Genomic DNA, 27,760 nt, shown 5'->3' on the forward strand with positions numbered 1-27,760 from the left:
CTCTTACCTAAGACTCTTTGTTATAAGAGCTGCAGGTCACTGCAAACATATTTGAGGCCATTTTGTGGAGATGGAGTGGAGAAACTGCAGCTTTCCAGATGGTGTTGTATTCCAGTTCTCATAACCCTGACCACGGACCATGTTGATGGGATGGGAGTTAAGGTTTTACAGCATCTGGTGGACTGCAGGTTCCCCACTCTTGGCTGTGTATTGTGTGTGCCGATGCCTCGTGCATCAAAGTAGTTTTGAATGGTGCCATAATCAGCCAACGCAGATGAGTCCCAGGAAGCCCCCGACATATGCCGAAAAACCAACTTCCAGAGAGTATGTGGTTTTTGTCTTCAGTCCCATTTAACTTTTCCATGGGCAGGATGCCCATAGACTTGTTGCAATGCACCCCTGAAGCTTGTTCAGTTGCGCTTACATAAGCAATCTGTTAATATAGTGATGGGCATACTGCAGTTAGATAGTTTGGAATAAAAGACCACAAGTACTAAATATTGGATGCATTAGACTGCGATTTTAAATCATTTAAATTACGAATGTAATAGCATGTGTTCCTTTTTTTGAAAAAAAAAATCTTTAAAATACAGCTCATATGATACCAGCTTGCTGTAGTCCTTGCTCACTTACTCTCTTGCATTGGATATTTGTCTGTTCTAAATGCTTCTGAAAGCACTGGCTAAGCATGTATCTTGTTTTTCTATACTGCCTCCCTAACTGCTTCTCAAATTTCATTTTGCATTAGGTGATTTGTTTATTACCATTACAGCATGTCTGCTGCTGCAGTCTCTGTCTCCCATACGGCGCTAGTGATACAGGGATGTTTGTGTTGTTGCAAGTTTGGGGGTTTCCATTGTTGAAAGAGCCAGGCAAGTTTATTGGCGAGTTAATGGCCCCTAAGTGTGGGTCCTTAGTATAAGAAATGAAGCTGCTCTGTGCCAGAGGGCAAATTGGGTGGTAGTGAGAAGACAGTGGTCAGAGTTGGGTGTGAGAACTGGGCTAGAATCAGGCTGCTAGCAGCAGCCAGAGAATGAGAGCCATGCTTGGATCCAAGGTTGTACGGCTATGGGAAAAGGAAGACCTTTTGGGCTGTTAATGCTGTGAGCCCCTCCATCACAGGCTCAGGTTGTACATATGTGTAAATAAGTCATATAAAGGCAGCACAGCCTCTGCTGTCCTCATTCTGAGGAAACTCAACCCTGGGTGAGCTCCTTGCAACCCCTGGAATCTTGCATCGCTCAGAGATTGAGGTGGTGTACAACCGTATTATGGGTAGGCATTCCCTACCCTGCATCAGCCATCAACACAGGGCATTTTGTTGCTGTTGTTGTTTAGTCATCTTAGTGGTGTTCGACTCTCTTTGACCCCATGAACCAGAGCATGCTTTGGAAACTCTCACTTTCTTCTCAAAGCTTCTCCTTTTTATGTCCCTGGAGTTTTCTTGGCAAAATACTGGAGGGGATTGCCAGTTCCTTCTCCTGGTGGATCACATTTAGTCTAAACTTTCGGCTATGACCTGTCTGTCTTGGGTGGCCCTGCACGGCATAGCTCATAGCTTCTTGGAGTTATTCAAGCCCCTTTGCCACGACAGGGCAGTGAGCCATGCAGGGGAGCACAGGGCATAGGCATTAGCAATCAGATTTAAGCCATGTGGGGGTGTCTGGTTAACTCAGGGCCTGTTCAAACATTATCACATTGGCATGTATCGTATATCCACATATTCTTTCCTATAGTAATATTCAAGTGGTAGTCACAAGAAGCTTGGTACCAAATGTGACACACCCACACCTTCTTCCATGCATTTAATAAATGACTAAGTGAAGTGGCTCATCTTACAAGGGTGTTGTAAGGATCACAGAATGCACTGAACCCTTGAAAAATATACCAGCCTCCCCTAACCTGGTGGCCTCCAGATGTTTGGGGCTGCAACTTGGAAGGTTTCTGTATGAGGGAGATGAGCAGTTACCTGTCAGAAATTCGGAAGAGGAGAGAGAGAGGAATCATGCCCCTCTTGTTGCTGAAATAATCCCTGGGGTGATGAATCTCTGAGTGAAGTGCACCAACTGCGAAAGCATTTCCTCTGAGGCCAGTTTCCTCAGCACGCAATCCTTTCAGTGGTGAAGGAGCAGCTCTGCTTGCTGCCAAAAAGATCCTTGGAGAATTGGCTAGAGGGAGCCAGGGGAGGAGGAGAACTGGGCTCAGAGGGCTATTTCCCCATCTTAAGGTTCCAGGATGAGCGTAATCTGGTGAACCGGGTTCACATCTCCACTCCTCCACATGGAGCTGCTTGGGCTAGTCACACTTCTTTGAAGTCTCTCAGCCTCACTCACCTCACAGAGTGTTTATTGTGGGGGAGGAAGGGAAAAGAGAATGTTAACTCCTTTGGGTAGTGATAAAGTGGGATATCAAATCCAAACTCTTCTTCTTCTTCTCAAACTCCCAGTCCTACTTTGAGAGCACCGATCCTTTACTGCCAAGGACATTCCAGATTCGGGGGGGGGGGTGCACAAAGGGAGGAGGATTGATGCAAGGGGATGTTTCTATCCCTCCCCATTATTTTTCTGCAAGGGCCATGGGCCTGCTCTGCTCTTCAGTTTAACACAATGGATGCCTGCATGTAGCCATACCTCTACGCTAATACAAGAAACAAATGGGGTCTGCTATAAAATGCTGCAGTGTGGAGCGCTCCTATATTAGTGTTCCAGTCAACTAGCCATGCCCTCTCCCAGGATACTCCATTCCATTCCATTCCACAATAGTAAGTCAGCATTCTGTAGCCCCTGAGCTTAGTTCTAATTTGGCCTTTTTTGCGGTATGCTTCTCCCTTAGGGGGTTGTTGCACTCCTTTGTGGTTTTTGTTCCATAAATATCAGCCCTCATACCCAAACCTCAGAAACAGAAAGGGGGGGGGGAAATGATAATGAGATTTTGCTATACTGGTGACCAGCTAACAACAGTGTAGTTTGTTCAGGATCCTGCAGCTCTCCAGCGACGCCAATATTAACAGAGCATAGGATTGTATTGCTACAGAAGCAAGCAGATATAACAGTACAAAAATAACTGAATGGTAAAAAAAGAGTAACCAGACATGATTGTATGTGTGTTATAGCCACCTTGAGTGCTTTGTTTTCAAGGTCAATGGTTTGCATGTAACGGTTGCTTCCAGAGCAGGTAGAAATCCCTAAATAAATGAATATATTGTCTCTTAAAAACAGTGAAATTTAGTTCTGTAGCCAGATGCTCACAAATGAGTTTTGAAACCCTTTCCTTGTGTTTAAGAATACTTGTGTGGTTTTTTTGCCAGTCACATTACTTTTTATTGCAGTCCCGTTGTTTTATATTCTAGAACTAAAATGGGTGAGCTGCCAAGCTATTTCCTAATGACCTGTCTTAATTTGAGGTGGGGTGGGGAGCCTGTTGAAGACTGGGAGCTTAAATGGACTCTTACGTCACATTAGCTTGTGACGCCTGGAAGGGGGGGAGGTGCCAAAGAAAGCCTTAGCATATTGACAGGCTGAAGTTGTACAGGCCTTTGACCATAAGCACAAGTACTTTAAAGTACAAGTTGCACCTATAAAATATTGCAGCCTATCCTCTCTCATTGAGAGGAATGTTCCAGCCAGCCAGTCTTTCCTGAGACAATCCAGGATGTTCAAGATGCTCTATCTTTCCCACCTTACGCCCAATTTCCCCCTTTTTGTTTTCAAGCTGATACTTAGCATTCCCTGATTGCTGAGCACTCTCAGTCCTCATAGGGCAGGCTTCCCATTTGCATGCTGATCACTCCCTCTGGTTCCTCGGTAGGACCACTTCGCCTCCATTTCTGTCGGCCACCACCACCTGTGTTCGCAATTAGTGGGAGTGATGTCGCATATTTTATACACCCGGATAATGCAAAGTGTACTTTTGCATCAAAGTCTTCTGGCAGCGGGGGTGGAATGGGGGGGTGGCGAGAGAGTTCTAAGGCTTGTGGCAATAGACCCTTGTTTAGCCTAATCAAACTACTATCACCTTTAAACCCATCAACACTTGGAGAAAGCATCTGTGTTTCCTTGGGAGCATTTACAAGTGAGGGCAGATGGCTGTTAAACTGCAGATCATTGATGTGGCAGATCACACACTCTCCTCCCCTCTTAGACCCGATAGATAAAATGTTAAGTTCACTGGTTTCAAGAGGATCAGGCGCCTTTGGTCTGGCTGGTATGCAAACATATGTTGCAGCCACCGCGAGATATTCCTTGCTTCAGCTGTGGAAGGGGTGCGCTGACAAACTGACTCACGAGACACCTTTCATTCAATATACCTCTGTGGAGTGTGACAGTGATGTAATGAGAGACAGGGCAGCGTCAGTTACGTTCCAGCTGTCAAAAAGTCAGAGAACGGCAGATACCAGATGAGCATGAATCCTAATAAGACACCGCAGCAGGCGCTCAGATATTACCCCAGCGCTGTCTCTGGGTGCGTGTATCTGCTTCTTAGTTGAATTTTAATATCGTCCTAATGACGAAGAAATTTCTGCGCTTGCAGACTCCTGCCAAGTCAGAGTTTGAATCCTGAAAGCACACACTGTAGGTTGATGGGAGGGAGGGCTTCATATACATGCCTGTCTCTCCAAGCGCTAGAATGTGGGGGGGTCACTCAATGAAATTATGGGCAGTCGGTTCAGGGAGGACAAAACATGGTACCTATTTTCATTTATGTAGTGATGGCCACTAGTTTAGAGGGCTTTAATGGGAATTAGACAAATCTGTGGAAGAGAGAGGGTATCAGTGTCTATTAGCCAGCGAAACTGAACCTTTGTGTTCGTCAGTGATGTGCCCCCGGATACCAGCTGCTGGGAGGCAGCTGCAAGAGAAGGTAATTGCCTCTATTGCAGGCTCATGGGCTTCTTGGAAGAATCTGGCTAGCAACTGTGGGAAGCAGGATGCTGGCCTCGTTTGGCTTTTGGTCTGCTCCAGCAAGGCTCTTATGTCCTGGCATTGTGCTGTTGTTTTGTCTCCACTCAGGGTACATCGAGGAAGCTTGCATCATCCCCTGCCCCTCGGACTGCAAGCTCAGCGAGTGGTCCAACTGGTCTCGCTGCAGTAAATCCTGTGGCAGTGGGGTGAAAGTCAGGTCCAAATGGCTCCGGGAGAAGCCCTACAATGGCGGAAGGCCTTGCCCCAAGTTGGATCATGTCAATCAGGTAATTCTCAGCACATTGCCATCCGTCATTCTTTTACATTTCAAAACTGAGCTGTTCTCTCTCCTGAATACATCACTGAAGAGAAGGCTATCAAAATACATAGAGCATCCTCCAATGGTTTTTTTAATTCGCCTAGTCTAAGTTGTCTTCCCTCACTTTGATGCTTTTTACGTATTTGGAGTCAGTTCAATGCCTGCTCACTCTTTTCTTTCCTTCTTAGCATGTGGGATCCTTGTTGGTTAATACTAGGACAGCAGCCTTTAATCATTCAGTTTTAGACTAATTAATTAACAATGTTTTTAATGCACTAAAAAGAAACCCTAAACAATCAAAAACACTCAAATTGTTACACGCAACCTCCATCTCCACTGAGCGATGCGAGAGACTTCAAGGACCCTGGCCACTCGCCCAGGGGTTGTGTTTCCTTCTGGGAATAAGGCACAGTGGAGACTGTGGTGTCTTTATTATATATGGTTTATTTACACATATATACAACCAGGCCTTTTTCCCCAGCCAGAACTCAGTTCCAGCACCTCTCAGGTGGGTGCCATTGCCATTATAAGACAACAGTAGAGGTGTTCATGGTGAGTTGTGGCACCTCTTTTTCTGGAGAAATAATAATAATGAAATAATAATAATTTTATTTATACCCCGCCCTTCCCAGCCAAGACCAGGCTCAGGGCGTCTAACACAGGGTAAAAAAACAATTGATTAAAATACAACTTAAAAAATAGCACTGTATATACCACCTGGACCTAGATGAAGAGATTTCAGAGCATCCACATCCCAAGAAGGCCTGGCTTCCTTCACAAGAAGAGCAAAAAGCCATGTTCTGTGTCTCTTACGTTCCAGCCTGTCACAGCTAGCCCACATCATGTTCTGCCCCTGCTTCTCTGCTTCCCAAACCACTTGCAGAACTGACACTTTCCCCCCTGTTGGCTTACGTCATCCACTTTGAAATCCTAACCCTTTTGGTCTCTGCCCATCAACACACAGCTGGAGGAGGGTCTCCCCTCTTTGTCTGGCAGTCTTTTCTCTCTCTTGATAGGTTCCCTGATGGGCATCACCCATCTTTGTCTCCTCTGTGCCTTACACTCAGTCCTGTCAGGCTGGCCTGACTCATTAGCATAAGCTGCATCTAGCAGCCTTTGGCACAGTTTAATCAAACCTTGATTAATTCTAACTTTTACTAAATCCAAGAATTATGGATGCCTTGCACCCACAAAACTGGCACCCGAACATATGATATTTAAAATACCATAAATCAGTATGTACAGGCTAAAAGCTTCCCTGTTGGATAGCAAGGCCAAACTTACACCCTAATAACTGTTAATATATTCTATTGTTGTACTGCACATTTAGGTCTATGGGCCACAATAAAGCTCACTCTGTGTGTGTGTGTGTGTGTGTGTGTGTGTGTGTGTAAATATAAAAGCTGAAGATAGCCAGCACCGTCTTAAAAGAGGCATCACTTTTTCACTCTCACAATAAAGGAATTTTAAGATGGGTTTTTGTCCTGCGACATATGGGCCATGTAAAAAACAAAGCGTCCCTCTCCCACTCCCAGCAACATTATTGTTTTAATAATATGCAGATTTAATTATTTAATGGAATAAAACTCAACTACCAACTCAGGTTTCTTTAATTGGCAGCAGCCCTAATTCATAATGGTTCATTGGTATTCTAGGGGAATGTTCTTTTATATGTTTGACCAGACCAAGAGGGGAGCGATGGGGAGGGCTTTGTGTGTAAGCGTGAAGGAGATCATAGTCATATGCAGGAGAATCTTAATGTTGATGCTGAACCATCAATGGATGTTTAATAAGCTCTAGATGTGCATGGCCTCTGCTCTTGGTTTCATGACAAACTGAACAGAAGGAAAAAAAGAAAAAGGGTTTTGTGCATCTTCTCAGACTTGATTAATGTCCACCTTGAGTTTTGATTTAATCTGCATTTCTCCCCAGCAAATGAAACAGCCCAAGTTTTCATTTCCATAAATTCCCCTGTAGTGGGGAGCTAGGAAGAAGATGCAAAAGTGGGGGGGGGGGGATGTTGGCGGTTCTCATCTAAATAAGATGTGCATTTACTGGGTGCCATTGTGTTGACATTTTGCAGGCACAGAAGGAAATGGCCTGCTGATTTGATTTTCCACTTAAGAGGATGTAATTAGTTCTAGTTTAGAACATAATAAGTGTTAAACTAAAGCTAATAAACCAAGTTTGTAATCCAATTTAACACCAAACAAAAGTAGGCATGAAGGCTAGGTTGTGCGAGTGAGGTATTCATAGCGGGGTAAAAACATTTTAATAGGAGGGGCTGATACCAAATCTTCTGCTTTCAGACTAATTCACAGTACTTAGAAACATGCTTTCTTTCTCTAGATAACAAAAATAGTAAATGGTTAGATATCTGTGGTCTAAAGATAGTGAGAGGTTTATTTCTACAACGATGCTGCCCTCTAATGGTGGCTAGTGTCATAACGTCCTTGGCTTTTTGTTAGAAGGCTTTATCCAGATCTGCCCAAGTCTAGTGCTAATCTTCAAGTGTTTCTCTTCTTTATGTGCTTTCTCCTTCTAAAATTGAAGTCTTGCCCTTTTAAATTTTTGAACTGAATTTGCCCTGTTGCACACACAAACCCATCTATTGGTACCGTTTACTGAAACTTGATAGGCTTTTCCCGCGATGGTTCCATGGACTGGGAAACGGTTATGGGTTGCTTCCCCCCCCCCCGTCCCCTCCAACCTAAAGAAAGTGCCAGATAAAATTAACAAAGTTTCTAGATGAGCAGCTGTAATGCATAGCTACAAATCCACCAGTAATAATAAAGAAAATGACAGGGCAGGGCAGAAAAAGAACAGCGCAAAGCAGCTTTGTAAATTAGCCCATAAAAATTACTAGCTTATTTGGGGTTTGGCAGAGGAGAGACAGCAGCCCACTGCATTTCTGTACAGCAAAGGAAACTTCTCTAATCTGGCAGCCAACTTAGTTTCCATGCTAAGTAAAGAAGAAGGCGCTCCTCTGCCAGCCTGCTCATTGCTCATTCACCTGCATTCATTTTTATATTCTTGCTTACATGGGACGTGGGTGGCGCCATGCTCTAATCACTGAGACTCTTGAGCTCGCTGATCGTAAGGTCAGGCGTACAAATCTGCATGACAGGGTGAGCTCCTGTCACTTTGTCCCAGCTCCTGCCAACCTAGTAGTTCAAAAGCATAGCATACCAGTGCAAGTAAATAAATAGGTACCGCTGCGGTGGGAAGGTAAACGTCATTTCCATGCGCTCTGGCTTCTGTCATCATGTTCCGTTGCACCAGAAGTGGTTTAGTCATGCTGGCCACATGGACCCAGAAAGCTGCCTGTGGACAAATGCCGGCTCCCTTGGCCTGAAAGTGGAGATGAGCGCCGCACCCCATAGTTGCCTTTGACTGGACTTAACCATCCGGGGTCTTTTACCTATACTTGCCTACATGCAAACACCTGTGATAGCTTGTGGCTATCAGGCAAATGCTGAAATACAAAGCAGCTCTGGACCAATGACACAAATGTTGGTCCTTCTAATGAGGCAGGATGTTTTGCATGAAGAAGAAAAAAATGTGTGTGCAGGAAGGGGTGCTCGCAACTGATCACAAACTGCAGTGTTCCGATGCAGTGGGCCCTGAATGTATCGTATCCTTGTGTAGTTTTCTCAGTAGATCCCTGGCAGGGGGTAAGGAACTGCTGGTCTGGATGCAATAGATGCCACAGCAGCAGTAAAAACAATGCAATTGCATACAGTCTGGAGCACAATTCCAAATGGGATGTTCTAAAGAGCTGAAAGCTTAGCCTTAGAGGATACATCTTTTAATATTAAATACACTTCGCTCTAAATCTGTAAGTGTGGAAATCCCACACATGCAGCCTGTGTCAGTGGCCAGACAGCTGCTTGAGGCTGTGTAATTAATCTGCACCTTATCTCCAGCTTAAAGGAAATCAAGAAGCTAAATACAAGTCTGTGTTTGCAATGAAAGCAGCACATGGAAAGCATTATAACATAAGACACTGAAACATAAAGGTAAGGTTCACTAGATGGAGTAGACCCAGAGAAGAGTTTAAATTAATTTATTCATTGGACATTCTGTTATATTGTTGATGGATTTTACCCTCTCTCAAATGTTTGTTAGGCACCTCGGGCAACGAAGGGGTAGAGAATGGACTAAGACTGCAATCCTAACCCCATTTACCTGGGAGGAAGCCCCATTGAATTCAATAAGACAGCCTTCTTCTGAGTAGACACAGTTAGAATTGCACTGTAACTTAGGTAACTGAAATCAAGTAAAAACCGTAGGTTCCTAAATTACAAAAGCAAAAGAATGACTTCTTAGTTTTTCTCTTAGATACTGTAAATGAAACAAACACAAAGAAATTCCACAGCTTCAGGAGAATTGTTTAATGACCAAAGAAGTCTCCGTCTCAAATGTGTATCTAGCCACACAAGGCTCTTAATCAGAGGCCTGTATAGCTGAAACAGTGGGCACCAGTAAAAACAACCCCGTCCCCCCAGTAAGAAGCACATAAAATAAACAAATTCCACAGACTATAAGATGTTGAAGAAGCACCAATAATGTTTCAAAGAAGCATTGCTTATTCATCACAGATAACATACAGTGGATGAATAGTACACCAACTAAAGGTAGAGTCTTATCATTCCTGGGAGGGTGACTGAGAAGCCTTAGGGTGTGGCGAAAGAGTTGGACCGCTAGCAGAGAGGGAAGCCTGTCATCAGGGGCTCCCTGGTGGGCTGGTGGAAAGAAACCTCCACTTCCAGTGGTATTCCCCAGGTGGTTGAGACCAAAAGAAGGCCTTTCAGCAATGTGTCCTGGAGGCCATGTATTTACCAGATTGTAAATGATCAATGCCATCAATGGACAGAGAATAATAATTTAATAACGTGCTACAAACAGGGTGGATTTAGGGGGGCACAACCAGTTTGGTCACACTAGGTGTGGAGCTGCAGGGGGTGTTGCAAGAAGTAGACTGGAAGGCAAAAGGTGGGGTGCCAAATTTGGGTGTTGCACAGGACGCCAAATTGAAATTTAAGATCCCAAGGTCTGCCACTGCAGTCAGAGCTCAGCCATTCTGCAGAAGCTCATCTCTAGGCAGCAGCTTCAAAGAAGTGCTTTCCAGCAATATGAGAGAATAGAGGCAGAAACCTGCTTAGAGCAGACCTGTTGAAAACGGTGGGGTTAACTTAAGTCTCATTGATTTCCATGGATCTGCTCTAAGTATGGGCTCTGCTCTAAGTATGGCATTTTGCAAGGGTTGCCGCTTTTTAGGTTGATGAGCTTCATGCTTTGAAGCAGCGTTACTATTTCCGATTATCCATTTTGCTTCCTAACTATTGTTTTTATTTACCTTTGCTTGTTCCCTTGCGTTCATGGCCAACACCTGCCCCAGGCTCAGGTAAGAGTCTGTGAAACAGATGCACTGCCTTCAAGCATGCTTCAAGATAAAATCCCCTAATATGTGCCTTGTTTGCCTCCTCTGGGTGTAACTTTTCCTTAAGACTGTACATATGCTACCTGTCATGTGTTTATGTATACAACTGCAACTGGCTTCATCAACAGTGGAAGAGGGGAGAAAATGGCGATGGACACAGAAAGCTGAATGAAAAACAGGTTATAGCTGTATTAAAACAGCCATTCCAAGGGCTGATACATAGGCGGAAATGACTGATAAGGAACCCAGGGGATACTGTGAGAGAAGAGGAAGCAGGGACAAGATGTTCAACCCTCTGTAGCCAACTAAGAGTTGAAGAATGACTCTGTCAGTAGGAAACCTGTTCTGCCTACATAGGCTTCTTGTGTGTTCTAGAACCCTGGCAAATTAGGGTTTTAAAACATGCAAGGAGCCTACAGAATTTGGCTGTGCTGGCATGGCATAAGGCCAACCAAGGGGTGGGTGATGATGGTGAGGAATCCTATGAAGAAGTCCAGTGGAGGTGGAAGTCTTGTCTTGGTAGACCTCTTCAGTCCCAGCACACTGCTTCCATCTCATTCTTTCCCGTTCTTTCCTGCCACGCCAAGGACAGTCACTTTAGGTCAGGAGTGTGTTTTCTGACATGATAAAGCACAGAGAAGCATATGCTAACGGAATATCAAGTGTCTCATATTTCACACATATTCAGATAAGGGGCCAAAATGCTACGCAAGCCTAAAAGGTTATCACTCCTAAGGCATATTACCCATAGCTACATTTGGCAATGGGGTGAGCCAGAGTCTCTGGAGTCTGGAAACAGTGTCAACAGCTGCCAGGCTCAGTCAAGAACTAAGATCTCATTTAAGAACGATTGACCCAGGTAAGTCCTTGGGATGTCAGTCTCTGAGCCCAACACAAATGAGGCTGGGAGGCAAAATGCAGGGCAGAGGAACAAGTAAACATCTAACAGGCGGGACTGTGAGCTGACAACAACCAAGAGGAAGTACAGGAGCTAGAAGCATAGCAAGGCCTTGCCAAAAATCTGTGATTTTTGTCCTGTAGAAACACTTGGGAGCAAGGCCCATTTTACTCAAAGGGGCTCCCAAGTAGAATTGCATGGGGGTGCATGGCAAGATAGGCTCCTATAGATGTTTGGCAAATAAGGTGCACAAAAAGTGAGACAGGTGCTGCTGAGGATCAAAGACTGATGTGATAATAGGGTAGGAAGGCAATTTCAGGAAGAGGAGTTGAAGAGCAATTGCCCTGAAATTCCTCCCACCTGACCTTGTGCAGCAGCTGCTCAGAAAGAGAGACGAAAGCCTCACAATTGTGTGTCTCAAGGGGGCAGAGTGAGTGAAGACAGGCCTTGCTGAAAGGCTAATTTTATATACTCTTGCTTGTCAGTGCTGACTGCAAATGCATGCCTGCTAACTTCCACAGCAAATGATTCCCCACCACCACCCACTTTAATGGAAAGTACTGTTTCCCCATAAATAAAGATATTTCTGATTCCAGTTGTTAAGTTGCACACTTGCACATAAAGCAAGTTCATGTTTTGTGTGTGCATTCCAGGTATATGAGGTAGTCCCGTGCCACAGCGACTGCAGCCAATACATTGGGGTCACTGAGCCTTGGAGCGTGTGCAAAGTGACAAACGTGGACTTAAAGGAGAATTGTGGAGAAGGTGTGCAAACCAGGAAAGTAAGGTGAGCAAAACATGGGCACTGTCACTTCCAAGTGAGGAGCAGGGGAGTTTTCACCCTTAAAGACAAATTTTGTTTGGAATAGTAGTTTCCAGCAGAAAAAGTCTCTAATACCAAATCTTGGAACAATCCATCCATCCCAGGAATGGTTTTGAAAACGTGATTCCTAATTTAATTTCCAGTGCACATGGCTTTAGTGTGCTGAAAGTCATAAAAGGATTTTGAATATACAAGTCAGAACTCCCTAGATAGGCATGGACTGCTGCTTGCTGACAGCCTGAAGCTCTTTTGATCCACCCAATTTTTGTGTATGTGTCAAATAGTTCATGTTGATGTTCACCCCTGCACCACACACCCTTTCAGGTATGTGCCATACTAATAACTGTGTCCCCTTCCCTATTCTATGCCCATCTCTCTGTAGATTGACATTGTAGATGCCACTGACACAGTCCCTTTGTTCTCTGGGGTTCCAGCCTCAGGCACTGCCTAATATTTAATTGCACTGTACAGTATAGTATAGTATAGCAAAGGTCATAACAATGTTAGTCTCACTTTTTTTCTATATTCAAAACAAAAATATTTATTTTAGATTTTCAGATGCCATTGTATAATCATGAAAGGGGTGGGAAAGTTTAGTTTCTCTGGAAACTTGGCAAGCCAAGGTACAACAACTCAAGTGAATGACACTAGCGATGTTGCTGACAAATTGAAACCCAATTTATACAAATTTAATTTAATTAGTCCTGATTTTTAAACCTGAGTGCTAAAAATTTGTTGCTGCCCTTTAGTTCTCATATTTTTATGATTGTTTGAATCACTGTTTTCTTTTTATGTACTACAGTACAGTATTTCAAAAAGTAAGCTTTTGATCCATTGTTAATGATCAAAAAGCCAAAAACTACACTACCAAACATGGGCTGCCATATGTCCGGATTGTTCCAGACATTTCAGCGATTTTTGCCTGGAAGCTGTTTAAGGGAGCTGAATACTGGCTATGTCCGGAAAATTCCAGATGTATGGCAACCCTAACATAAACTGGCCTGGGAATTTATTTATTGAAAGACAGTATAAAAACTAGTGTGCAGAAGGAAAGCATATCTCTTACTTGGCTTTCCTTCTGCCTTTACCCATTCTTTCTTGGCACAAAAAGTTACCATTGTTTCCAGTGGAGTTTACTTCCACTTGGCTTAGTGTGGGCGGTTTGGGGAGGGGGGCGTTGCTGTGTTTTCGTTCCTGTTTCATGCACAATTTCAGAGCTTTTAAGCGTGCCTTTGGAATCATGGTGGCTCAGTATGATAGGTGTCCAATTATGATCTGGTATGACAAGAGACTCAATGACAAACGCCCTAATGAGCGCTTTATTGTTGGGAACATTTGCTGTGAAGTGCCAAATGTTCATTTTCATCTGCCACAGGTATATTATTCTGCTGTCAAGTTTCACAAGGTTATGTTCAAAACAGAGGCTCACTTTGAAGCTACGAAAGATTTATTTGGGGAATGCCATCTTCCTAGCTTTCAAATTTCCGCAAGAAGAAATTGGCAATAGTAACTATGATAGATACTCCTTTTCCTACTGATAATTTGTTCTCCCTATACCCCTGCTCTACCCCATGTTAAAGCAGGAAGTATAGTAACCTAGAAAGATAATAGATCTTGTCTGTACCATCAAAGCCAAATGTGGGGCGAGGGGGGGGAGTCTATTATTCATTCCAAATATTGAAATCTCAGCCCAGTAGAATTAAAATCCAGAAACACCTTCACTTCCTGAATGTTAAACGCTAAATTTCATCAAGTCATTTTGTGCAGGCAGAGGGTCTCCAAGCCCTGTGTTCACAGTTTGACCACCTCATTGTAAAGATGCTCTGATTTGAATCTTGACAGCTTGAAATGATGGGCTAAACAGCAGTTGAAAGAGTTGCCAATATTGGCATGTGAGTACAGCCAAGATTTGAAGGCAGTTCAGTATACAGCCCCTTCTGGTGTGAGACTCAAACTTAGTCATAATTCAGATGTGTATTTGCACATTGCATTACGATTACTTCCCCTTCCCCACCCCAGAAATTTTGGTTTATTTCACCAAGCTGAACTTAAGAAAACTGGATGATGATCCTTGATGTAGAAATAACTCCTAGATATAATTAATATAATTACTACTGGTCAGTGCTTCCTCCCCCCGAAAAATAGGTGCTGGTACTCACCATGAAGTTGTTACAGTAAGTAACAAAACAAACAAACAAAAACCAAAAGGTGCCAGTACTGGATACCCTTGAGGACCTCCTAGAGGGGGGAGCACTGCTACTAGTATTCACAGTGGCAGGAAAACATAAGTAACAGGCTATGCAGGATGAAATCTGAAACAGGGCCTTAACCACCTAATCTGGTGTTGGTGTCAGGGTTTATTTAGCCATAGGCTATATGAAGTGCTAATAACTGGTGAGCATATAAAGGAACTAGTGAAGTATAGTAATTAGCAAAGCAATCTTAACCCTCAGATAAGCTGGCTCAAATAAGGTTCAAATTGCTTTAAAGAAGGAAGACCTGTGGATGAAGAGAACCAAGGCTACCTTTGCATCGATGCTGCAGGATCCAGGGTCACTCCATAGCTTATCCCTGACAACAAGTAACCTAAATATGGGCAGCTGCATTTGTGCACATTTACCCAGTCCTACCCTTAGCCAGTATGATGTCCTCCAGAGGTTCCTGGGCGACATTTCCCATCAGCCCCAGCCAGCAAGGCCTGTGGCCAGGGATTATTGGAGCTGTAGTCCCAAAGCTTGAGAGTCCCATGGACTGCAAGAAGATGAAACCTCTCCATTCTGAAGGAAATCAGCCCTGAGTGCTCACTGGAAGGACAGATCGTGAAGCTGAGGCTCCAATACTTTGGCCACCTCATGAGAAGAGAAGACTCCCTGGAAAAGACCCTGATGTTGGGAAAGATGGAGGGCACAAGGAGAAGGGGACGACAGAGGATGGGATGGTTGGATAGTGTTCTCGAAGCTACAAACGTGAGCCTGACCAGGCTGCGGGAGGCAGTGGAGGACAGGAGTGCCTGGCGTGCTCTAGTCCATGGGGTCACGAAGAATTGGACACGACTAAACAACAACAACAACAAAGTCCCAAACCGTCTGGCGGGCGCTATGTTGGCTACCACTGCCCTATATTGGAGCAGGACCCCTGCATGTTTCTCTTAATCTGCAAAGTCCTGTGTCTATTGGCTTTCTTCTATAGCGTATACATAAAAATCAATGTGACTGTACATTGGCAGCCTATTCAAAAATAATAATCTACATGTATATTTAGGCATGGGCTTTGTTTTTCCAGATGCATGCAGAACACAATGGATGGTCCTTCGGACACGGTTGAAGACTACCTGTGTGACCAAGAAGAGATGCCCATTGGTGCTAGAAAGTGCACATTGCCATGCCCGGAGGATTGTGTCATGTCTGAGTGGGGCCAGTGGTCTCGGTGTTCCTTGGTAAGGCATATGCTACTGAAGAGAGAGAGAGAGAGAAAAGAAAGCTAGCATTTAAGCATTTTGGAATTTTCTTGCTCAGCATGACTCAGTGCCTCTCTGGCTGTCTTTTGTCAGCTGGTAAATATGTTTTTATCCCATAAGTTTCCCCCTGCAAAGCTTGGTCTCTGGAGGTCACTTCTTTTTATACCCGTGGTTGCTTTTGAGTGGATTTTTAATGTTGTGTTTTTTCCATGTTGTTCATTTTAAGTATTGTTAATTGTTTCACCCTGCCTGTATGTTTTTTATTTGTATTCTGATTCGAAATCGCCGTAAGCCACCCAGAGTGGTGCTTGGGAAATAGAACGATGGCCTATTTTTTAAAAAAAAAACCTAACATATAAAATAAAACAAAGTTCCGCCAGCATATTACGTGTATCAGAGTAAAAGGATGTGTCCTTTCCTTTCTCAGCCATGTAATGGAAGCAGTGTGAGGGAACGAACAGCGGAGGTCGTGAGGCAACCTCAAGGAGGAAAGCCCTGCCCTGCTGCCATGGAGACAGAACCCTGCAGCCTGAACAAAAACTGCTACCACTATGATTACAATGTGACAGGTACTGGTCTTAGTTAAGATGACAAGTAGGAACTGCAACAAGATGTTGCAGTGTGGAGTGTTCCTCTTCAGGGTTCCAGCCAGCACAACAGCTACGTTCCATTCCATTGTCTCCCCCACCCGCTCCAATATTCAGCTAGCATTCTGTGGCTACTGAGCATGCTCAGTCCTCATTAGGCTGTGGGGTTCTTCCAGGCCCTTCCCGTTGTGCATGGATGGTGCCATTTTGTTGGCGCATGTTCCAGTTTTCAGGCACTAACTGTGTTTGCTATTAGTATACGACAGTGGCGTAGTGTGGGTTGTCAGCACCCAGGGCAAGGCAAATAATTTGCGCCCCCTAACCCGTGGATTTTAGCACTCGAGTCTCTTCCGCGCCCCCCCCCCCAGATGTTGCGCCCGGTGCGGCCGGCCCCCCCTGCACCCCCCACGCTACGCCACTGGTATACGATGCAAGCTTTTTTGTTTTCTTTGTATTGCTGATCTTTTCGATCCAGAAGCATCATTTGCACTGAAATCCTATGCATGTTCACAAGACCAGTAAACACCACAGTGAGAAACATCTAGAGGATTGCAATTTTCCTCTGCAATCTTTTGCACACCTACTTGGGAATAAGCCTCATTGAACTCAATGGGAAACCTGTTGAGTAAGCATGCACTGGATTCCACTGGGCTGTTGTTGGCTGCAGTTTCCTAGTAAGCTGTATAAGAGGCCTGCTGTTGGTTACTGGAATTTGGAAAATGGAATTGAATGAAACATTAGTGGGAGGTGACATTTTAGCAATAACAGGCTGTGTAGCGATGCCGGTGTTGCGAGGCTGGTTCTGCATCTTCGTCCTGCTGCACAGGCCACTACTGCATTTTACTGTATCTTAGTTCACTCTGGTATAGTGAGAAATGCGTTTTCTTTCTCAATGGCTTACTCCTCTATTCAACCCACCCTACCCCCTTGTTACCTCTAGACTGGAGCACCTGCCAGCTAAGTGAGAAAGCCGTCTGTGGTAACGGGATCAAAACAAGGATGCTTGATTGTGTTCGCAGCGATGGCAAGTCGGTTGACCTGAAGTACTGTGAAAAGGTGGGTGGGTGTTTCTTTTCCTCTTCCTTTTCCTGGTCCTGTAAATAATCCCCATCATCTCTAAGTGCTTTCATTCAGACATGGAGTCAACTGGCACAGAGCTGCATGGAGCTACACTCTGGCAGATGCTTCTCAGTGTTATTCGAGGACTGTTAAGTACCCCTGAAAAGAGCCTGTGCCATAATCAGCGGTTTTGTCGCTTAATTTCCTGTTTGCATAAGTGTGTGACCACAAAGGTATGCTGCTTTTTTTTTTTTTAGCTCCTGAAAGTAATGGTTTGGGAACAATAAGCAATCAAGGTGAATAAGTATCATAAATCTTAATCAGGATGGTAATCACCATTTTAATTTGAAGTGGTTCCTTTGTAGTGCTTTGGACATCTGCCAACATCATTTTCATTCAGGGTGTCCTTTCTTTTTCTTTGTTTCTTCTTGTATCTAGGGTTAGTGCCAGCTTTTCAGAATCAGGTTTGTAAGTCAAGGAACCTCTTCAATAATATTGGGGAAGCCTGCGGCATTAACAAACGAGCATGGCTCGTACATAAGGCTGCTTGAAAAATTAACCCTCACCTAGGAAACGGTTAAACTGGGGTGGGGAACCTGTGACCTCCCAGATGTTGCTAGATTCCAGCTGCCATTATTCCTGATCATTGTCCATGCTGGTTGGGGCTGATGGGAGCTGGCATCTAACAACATCTGCAAGGCCACAAGTTCTCCATCTCTCCTCCATGTAACGGTTTCACATGCCTATTCAACGCCTTCTCTGTACAGATGACGCTGTAGTTTTGAATCATGGTTGGTTTTGCATCCCACAAGCTTGTCAGTGGATAACAAGAAAATCTAGTAATCCCAGAATGTTCCTGCAGTTAGGCACAACTAAACAGCCATAGGTGGGTGAACAACAAATCAGAACGGATGCACATTATGATCACTAAAACACAGGAATAAGTCAAGACAGGCCCCAGAAAGGAGCAATGTGCTTACTCTCAAATAAAGAATGTGAATTAGCTCCATTTAGGTCCTGTGTGAAGCAGAGTTTGGCTGATGGTGTCTTAAGACTCCAGAATCTGTAGTTTTATGAACAGCACAGCAGCAATATTTTAATACATCTCCAAGTCTATCAAAATAGCACTAGGTTGACTTTCAGTCACAATAAATAGGACAGCAAAAGCTCTAAAGTTTGTTATTGACAAAGTGAGATTTGCACTCACTATCTCAACTTATTCAATGCTGATATATTGTAAATCTATTGAATCTACTGGTTTGGGGAAAGTAAATGCTTCCTTCTTTATGAAAGATATACTTGCACATAAACCACTTTACTCTTATGCACATTGCAAATGTGGTTGGGTCTATTTGCATTTTAAAGTATTAGGTGCAGCGGGGAAAGTTCCTTTGGATGTTTGCCAGTATTTCCTATTGAAGTTAATGAGAGCTGTGTGTTTGTGTGTGCCTGTACATATGTCTCACGACAAAACCTGGCTCTCTTGTATTATTTTATATTGCTTACTTAATGAGACATGATATGAAGTGTGTCTCTTGACATGGACATTAGAGAAGCATGAATACCTTTCCCGAAACAATAAGCTAGGGCGGATTTAATTCAGCAGGAAGTCAGAAGAGTCTTTACACCTGTTCATGTGGGGCTGAATCTCCCCTTCTAAACTGCCTCCCCCTTCAAACTGTCATATATGATCAATATTTTAATAAAAAAATTCCTTCCTGTAGCACCTTAAAGACCAACTAAGTTAGTTCTTGGTATAAGCTTTCGTGTGCATGCACACTTCTTCAGATACACTCAGATGTGTATCTGAAGAAGTGTGCATGCACACGAAAGCTTATACCAAGAACTAACTTAGTTGGTCTTTAAGGTGCTACAGGAAGGAATTTTTTTATTTTGACTATGGCAGACCAACACGGCTACCCATCTGTAACTGGAACAATATTTTAATGTCCTGCTTTCTCTGCTTCCACATTCCTTCTTTGCTGCATCCATTTTTCTGTCCTGCCTATACTGTATGGTAAGCAAGGGACATAGACCGATCTGTTTCATTTATAACTGGTGTTGGCTGCCTTAAGGCCTCAGGTTAGAGCAGGATATAAGGTTATAATAAATGAATAAGTTACAGGTAATGGTTGTGCAGAGTGTGACTTCCCCCAACATCCACCTTACCACTGGCGGTAGGCCTGAGAGCCCCACCATCTCCACCATGGCCCGCTACTCAAGGACCCCAGCCAGTGCCTAGCAGAACTGAACCCCGCCTCCTGAACCATCAGCTGACATTACCCAGTGGCACCAACTGATTGACAGGAGGAGGTGGCCTCACAGACAAAACTGTAGCCCCCTGGTGGGCTAAGATTGGACTGTGGGCCAGAGGTGCCCTATCCCTGTAGCAGAACAAACGTCAAATAAAATGTACCGTAGTTGATATATCTGCTTGATAAAATCTCAAGAGAACGATCAGGTACATTAATCTCAATGGGTCTACTCTGAGTAAAACCTGACTACTACCCCCTCTAGATTTTTTTAGGATTAAAAAAACCTAGATCCTGCCTAGGTACCCATGTTCACTGCAATATATACTCTTGTGTATAAACTGCCATTGTCTTAATGCATCCTTGATTATCTCAGAAAGTCTCCACCAATCTGCTAAGTAAGCTACTCCAACATCCTTATTGCTGCCAGGTTTAATTAATTCCTGCCGCCCGCCCCCCCCCCCCAGCATATTTTCAGTGTGTATTGTTGCTTATCACAAAATCTCAAAGAACAGCCGGAACACTAGTAGATCTCTGCTGGGTTCCAAAATTAACACATCACAAAACTTTCCTTGGCAGTTCCTTGAGGTTTTTGAAATTCAAATTATTTAAATTCAGGACAGACTCCATGCTGTTCAAATACCCAGAAGCTTATTGTTGCTCATTTACCTACATTAACAAATCAGAGGAGTTTAAACTAAGCTTTCTCTCTGCCATTCTGTGCCTTTCTTACAAACAGGCTATCAGCAGGTAAGCTTCGCTTTATAAAAAAGTAAGCCACCTGAGATGCAATTCCTGCTGAGTTTAGGCAGAGATATCTTGTTAAATCCCAGACATTTACACAGATCTTAGGGTAGACTATCATCTTTCACATTATGAAGTGACTTTTTTTGGCAATCTCCCTTAGGTAGAGAACTGCGTCCTGTGAATTATTGCACTAACACTGAAAACATTCAGAAATCAGTGAGAGAACATTTCAGTCTACCAAGGCATTCTTCTGTTGACTTGGAGATTGCCATACTGGAGACTAGCATGAACCTGCTGCATAGGAGCTTAACAAGAAGTTCGCTTCTATACATTTGGGCTTAAATGGAGACAATGGTTTGCAGGTGTTAATTAGTATACCAAAATCACCTAATACACATTATTGTCCTCCATACAAACAAACAAATCTGTGTACATAAAAATGAGGATTTCAGGCATCTGTGTCTAGTGTTAAAGGGTGAGGTTGTGTGACAGTTGGACTTATGTGCTTTGCCCTCCTCCTCTAGTTCACCCTAGGAATTCAGAAATCTTTGCTTCTGTTTTGGTTTTTTGGTTGTTGTTTTTTTTTTACTAACCACAGCATATTGTTGCATCCAAACCTACTATGGTTAGTTTTAACTGGTTTACTAAAGTGTTTGCATTAAACCATGGTTTATGAAGATGACTTTCTTTAGTAACAGATAGGTAGCCGTGTTGGTCTGCCATAGTCAAAATAAAAAAAAATCCTTCCAGTAGCACCTTAAAGACCAACTAAGTTAGTTCTTGGTATGAGCTTTCGTGTGCATGCACACTTCTTCAGATGTATCAGTGTATCAGATGTATTCAGTGTATCTGAAGAAGTGTGCATGCACACGAAAGCTCATACCAAGAACTGACTTAGTTGGTCTTTAAGGTGCTACTGGAAGGATTTTTTTTATTTTTTCTTTAGTAAATCATAGTTAAGATTAGGGTTTGAACATAACACTAAACCGAGGCCGATCAGAAACAGAAGTGGGAACTTCTGATCCCTTCATGGACACTCCGGAAGAGAGAGGAGGAGGGGAGTGTGCAGTCCTGAAGCTCACAGAGCTCATAGCACTAACCCATATTTTAGCATTGCTTGTGAAGACAGCCTGCAACCTGGCACCTGGTTTTCAACATGCGGGCTTTGGGAGGAAGGAGTAACATTCAGTCATGTGAGCTCTCGCCCACAATTGAGAAAAAACAACTGCTGGCTGTAAGAACTGGGCCTTGATTTTAGACTTGGGAATGCACATCAGTTTATTCTCTGTCTTTCTTATACTTTGTTCTATTGCTGTCTAGGGGGCTATGTCTCTTAATAGCCAAGTGCTAGGAATGAATGCTGGCTTTCTGCAAGTTCAGGGTTTAAGCTGAGTAAGGTTTGAGAATTTGTTTATCATTAGCACATTCGTCTGAAAATCTGGCTCAGTCAGGTTTCCCAGAATCATGTATGTTGGTGATGGAAAAGCATTTCTGCACATTTACACGTAATGTCCACACAATACGGGTTGGCTGTGGAAACACTAGCATAGCACAAATATTTCTTAGGGCAATTGCAGTGTGTAGAGCTGTCTGTGTGTATAGAGTTTGAAGCTACTGTTGTAGCTTTCCTATTTAGAGATTTCAGAAGCGAAATAACAAGTGATGCCATTTGCAGAACAGAAGAGAGGTCTCCAGCCTCATTTGTGGTTGTTAATGATGCTGCAACTGTTCAGCTCAGAATGTGCAGGCGCAGTCTTATACTGATGGGTAGATGGATGTTAAATGCCTATATTATAGCTGCACAATGTAGCTGATAGCTTCTAACAGCTGTGCTAAATTTCAGACATTATACCACTTAAAATGATGTTCCTTCACTGATCCTCAATTCTGGATATTGAGACAGTAACAAAATTATGTTTAAGGTGTTGTTTGCAGGGACGTTTCTAGGTCCTTAAGAGACTTTCAGACGCAGCTCAGTGACACAAATTTGCACAAAACCTGTGTGTACTAGTTTCTTCTATGTATAGTTGAATATGTAGGCCCAGGAGAGGGGAAGCCATCATGTACTAGTCAAAAAAGGAGGGAAAGGGCAGGAGATCAGGGGCCCAGTGGAAAAGACCCCCTGAGAACCCACTTGTCTGTCTATATCTTATTCAATGATTTGGAACATGTTTAAGTTCTTATATGAATTGCTGCAATTCTGAACAAGCATTTACTGACTCATACATTTATGCAGTTGATTTCTCTCTCTTTTGTCTTCATAATTATTAACTTCTATTCAAAGGAGTGGTCACCTTCAATTCAGCTGTTATCCAGTGGCATGAACATCTTGCATGTTGACTTATTGATAGTAGAATCATTCTTTTTTATTTTTTATTAGCTTGGCTTGGAAAAGACCTGGCACATGAATACATCTTGTGTGGTAGAATGCCCTGTGAACTGCCAGCTGTCAGACTGGCCTCCGTGGTCTGAGTGCTCTCAGGCTTGTGGCCTAGCCGGTAAGTTTGGGAGATTCTCTTTGATGCTTAAACGTCTTAAAACATGAGCCTCCAGCTCATACCAGCCACTGAGAAACAGAAGGGGAAATTGCTTGGATAAAGAGATTTGTAGGGTTAGGGAGGTTTGCTTTGCCTGCCTGCAAGCTTCCCTTATGCCACGCTTGCGCTAAGAGGATCAGGATTGTCAAAATCCATTTCTGACTTAGATAATGGAAATGAGAGATGGCAAAACTCTGCATGAAACCATTGCAGGGGACTATATTTGTGACTGGCAGATCAGAGTAAACATAAAACAATTTTAGGCCCTGAGAAGCACCCAAAGGTGTTAGGCTGCTTTCCTACAAATTCAGTTAGCATCAATAGATTGTTATAAATGCATCTCTTTTCAGGTTGTAGATTCCAGAAAATCAAGGAATGTATTGACATAAACACAAAGTTCTGTTTGCGCTTAGAATTAAATTGTGCTGAACAATTACAAATATGTGTAAGGCAAGAAACCTTAGTAGGTGATTCAAATGTTACAGAGTTTCCTGTAGAACCTGGTTTAACAAACCAAGAGCCTGCCTGTACTCTTTCCATGTAGCTATTTTCCTCCCTAGAGCAAATTCCTCCTCCCCACTTAAGCTGTTGGTTGGCACCATCCTTAATCATGGTTAACAGTAACCAGGGTTACATTAACCAGGATCTGAAACTAGTTCAAAATGATCGAAACTCTGCAACGATGAAAGCATACAGCCAGTGGCAACCACAACATGGTAGACATTGGCCACATGTGGACAATCATATCTTGTCCATCCTAATTTGAACAAGCCTGTTGCGTGGCATACTTTTGTTCTGTTTCTCGCTTCATGAAAGCAGGGGAAACAAGCAGGAATCTGCAGCAAACTACAGTGGACCTTGGTTTGCAACCGCTTTGGATTACAACTATTTTGGATTACAACCGCGTCAAACCTGGAAGTGTGTGTCCCTTTTTTTGGATTACAACCCATTTTTTTATTATTACAACCCATTTTTGGGGGAGGCCCCATTGGCGAAAGCATGCCTTAGGTTACAACCTGTTTTGGTTTACAACTGGACCTCCGGAGCTGATTATGGTTGTAAACCAAGGTACCACTGTATTATCTCCAAACTGGGAAATGATGGTTAATGGCTTCCTTGCAAGCCAGGATGTTAAGCCATGGTTTAAATTTGGCTTAATGTTCTGGCTTGCCTGGAAGCCATTAACCATAGTCTCCAAATCTAGGCATAACAGGAAACTATAGTTGACTGCATTTTCCTGGCTTGTCGCTCAACTCGTGTGAAGTCACTCCTTGTAGGGGAATGAGGCTTGTTCATATCTTTGCTTTCCAAGTCAAGGTATGATAGTCTAAATCACAGAATCATAGCATTGTGGAGTTGGGCCCACGAGGGTCATCCAGTCCAACCACCCTGCAATGGAGGAATCTTTTGCCCAACATGGGGCTTGACCCATGGCCAAGATTAAGTGTCTCGTGCTCTACCGACTAAGCTATCCATTGTTCATCAATATATATTTGGGGTCACATATATGACATTTTCATCCCTCACCACATGCACAAGATACAGTGGTACCTCTGGTTACGTACTTAATTCGTTCCGGAGGTCTGTTCTTAACCTGAAACTGTTCTTAACCTGAAGCACCACTTTAGCTAATGGGGCCTCCTGCTGCTGCCGTGCGATTTTTGTTCTTATCCTGAAGCAAAGTCCTTAACCCGAGGTACTATTTCTGGGTTAGCGGAGTCTGTAACCTGAAGCGTAATCCGAGGTACCACTGTAGTCATTTCTTTTGTGCTACCGTGTTGGGAAGGGCATCACACCACAACACTGCGTGCACTAACTGCATTCATGGCTAGAGGCATTTGACTTATTCAGCATCTCAGCAGGAGGCAGAGGATTATAGCTAGCTTCTAATATAGCTCTGCTGCCACTCAGTGGATTCTCAAGGGAAGCTTGTATAAAATTTCATTCCTCTGGGGACGGAATGTAACCCAAGTAGTCTTACAGCTGCACAAGAGGCAACAGGTATTATTATTATTTTAAAATAATGATTCTAATCGTTCTCTTTTTATAACACTATTATGCCTTTTAACTAAGGGCTCATCCAAGCTTCCTTTTGTGTTGCGTTTCTAGGCATAGGCCTGGGCTTTGTGCTCGAGTGGTTTGCTTGCTTGCTTGCTTGTTTGTCCCAACGCTTTCCCTGGGGAAACCCATGTTTCACTGCTGAATTGGAGCAAATGGCAACCGGGTTTTCCACAGACTGCTGCTTTGCTTCATTTCAGAGGTAAAATTTAGGTTTTCCAGGGGACAACACCACCACCACAACAACAAAACAACAAAGCAAACCCCACCCCCAAAAAACCCTGTTCAGACATGGAGCTTTAAAGTGCAGACCTGTACCTAGAAAGTACGGCGTGAATGGAAGTCCTAGTATGGTGTCTACTTCTAGTGTCAAATACCACAGTGCATTTTGGTTCAGATGAAACAAGATGCTCAAATAAGGCTTTATTGGTATCACTGGTCAATGAACCTTTTAGTGCTACTACAAGTCACACACACTCTTGCACACTCGTCCTTGTGCTAGTGCTGTAGTGACATCTGTCTCCGTAATGAAATGTAATACCTTAGGAAGAAAGGAACAGAATCAACCCAGAGGATCACAAAAACGACGAAGGAATGTAAGTCCTTGGAAATAGAGCCTGGGTCCTCCAGCATGCCTGAGTAGCGTCTCTGCCTTAGCTGGCCTGAAGATTAATGGCTGCTAAATCCACACTGCTTTAATTTTCTTTTAAGTCTTGTTGAAATATCCTGTCTTCTTTGAAAATTCTCGGTTCATAATAATGTCTGGGAAGACAAAGAGGATAAACAAACCTCCCTCTGCTTTCTAAGTATTTTTTCTCTTGTGAGACTAGTAGACATCTATGTTTATTGGGGGGGAGTATCAAAGAATTTATAAACTAAACAAATATCTAAACCAAAGAAAGATAATGTGAATGAATCACCTTTATTAAATGCTCCTAGGTTTGGAACTTTTGACTTTGGAAGGAAGATGCCACTGATTCCCCCTTAAAACATTCTGTGTGTCTGTGGTTGTAAACAAAGTTTGTCATCATCAGGCACAGGTTGCAAACTCTTTAAGCCCTTAATACTTACCCCAAATTTATTTACTTTATTTATTAGAATAAGAACTGCAAACAACTTAACAAAAGAGTGTACATAATAAAATCCCTAGAGGGATCAGATCCAATCATGAAATGGGACTTGATTTAGCTCATAGCAAGTGAACTTATTTGCTGTTTTCTTTGGGCATGACACCACTTCCTCAAAACCAGTTCTGAGAAAACTGGGACGAGGTGCAATTCCTATAATTATAATAGTACCAGAACAAGTTTTTCTGCTAGACAATTCAATACATGCAATTCACAACCCAATGCTAAATAAGTTTTTACAATTCTTCTGAGGTCAATGACAATTACTTCCTATTTAATACGCATATTAATTATCATCATGAGATCCACCCTCATGCAGCAGCTGATTTTCTGTCCCATCTTCACCCTAGCACAGTGTTTCCCAACCGGTGTTCCGCGGCACACTAGTGTGCCGCCGGACGTTGCCTAGTGTGCCGTGGGAGGGAGGCGGGCGAGTCGGGCTAATCCTCCGGCCCCGCTCCCCCGGGGAACGTGCCCCGTCATCCGCTTCTGCCTTGCTCCCTGTGACAGGAATTCCCCAAACTGCATCAGCATCTGCCGCTTGCCCAGCAGCCCCGGCGCTGCCTTGCGCCCGGCACCCCCGCCATCCTCGGCGCAGGGAGCGAGGGGCGCACAGGCAGGCGCTGCCCGGCGGAGCGATGGCTCCTTCCGAGCGGCTGGCAGTGTCTGGGCATGACTGGCCTCCCGCCTGGTCCCGCGGCGGCTGCAGACGCGGCCGAAGCAGCGCAGGGAAGGAGACGCCCGGCCGCCCAGCCCAGCCCCGCACGCTCCCACTCTCTCTCGGCGGCCGGGGAGCGGGGCCAAAGCGGGCCCCCACCTGAGTGGCGGCTGCGTGAGCCAATAGGCGAGCTGGGGCAGAGGGGGAGGCGGGGCTCCGGAGAACAAAGGAGGGAGGGGGCACCCGGGAGAAGGGGGCGGGGCGGGAGGAGCGGGGAGCGCGGCGCTGCGCCCGGGACGCCCCAGTTCCGCCGGGTTAGAAGCCGGCGGCCTACCTCTGCTGGCCGTGGAAGGCAGCCGGGTCTGGATCGGGCCCCGAGAGTGGCGGGGTCCGCGCACAGCCTGCCCTCCAGGCTGGGAAGTGGCTCCTAGGCTCCGCCTGAAGCCACGCAGAGCCCGCAAGGCGCCCTCGGCGCAACTTGGCCGGGGCAAAAGGCGAAGCTCTGGAGGGAAAGGCGGCCGGATTCCCCTCCTCGGCGGGTCCGGTGGTCTCCCGCCTCCTCTGAGGAAGGGTCTCTTCTTCAGCTTTTCTGATCCTTCGTGGCCCCGTTGGGAGAAGCCGAAATAAATAATGGCCGTGCCATTAAAGTTCTCTCTTTTATAAAAGGGATCCTAATAGAATCGTAGAGTTGGAAGGGATCCCCAGGGCTATCCAGTACTGTACAACCCCTGCAGTGCAGGAATCTCAGCCATAGCATCCATGGCAGACAGACATCCCACCTCTGCTTAAAAACCTCCAAGAAGGGAAAAACCTCCCGAGGGAGACCATTCCCCTGTTGAACAGCCCTTACCAGCAGAAAGTTCTTTCCCATGTTTAGTCAAAATCTTTATTGTA

At 44.2% G+C, this 27,760-nt stretch overlaps 1 protein-coding gene across 5 annotated transcripts in view; it reads left to right on the forward strand.

Moving 5' to 3' along the window:
* Positions 1–27,760, forward strand: part of THSD7A (thrombospondin type 1 domain containing 7A) — a 268,112-nt gene that overhangs the window by 224,011 nt on the left and 16,341 nt on the right. For all 5 annotated transcript variants that reach the window (XM_081164264.1, XM_081164266.1, XM_081164267.1 and 2 more), the window contains 6 exons: positions 5,010–5,188; positions 12,215–12,348; positions 15,667–15,820; positions 16,269–16,410; positions 17,369–17,484; positions 22,867–22,984. In XM_081164264.1, the coding sequence (XP_081020390.1) occupies positions 5,010–5,188; positions 12,215–12,348; positions 15,667–15,820; positions 16,269–16,410; positions 17,369–17,484; positions 22,867–22,984 (843 nt within the window). The remainder of the gene's footprint in view (positions 1–5,009; positions 5,189–12,214; positions 12,349–15,666; positions 15,821–16,268; positions 16,411–17,368; positions 17,485–22,866; positions 22,985–27,760) is intronic.

Source organism: Podarcis bocagei (genome assembly GCF_964188305.1).
Source record: "Podarcis bocagei genome assembly, chromosome: 12".
Classification (NCBI taxonomy): domain Eukaryota; kingdom Metazoa; phylum Chordata; class Lepidosauria; order Squamata; family Lacertidae; genus Podarcis; species Podarcis bocagei.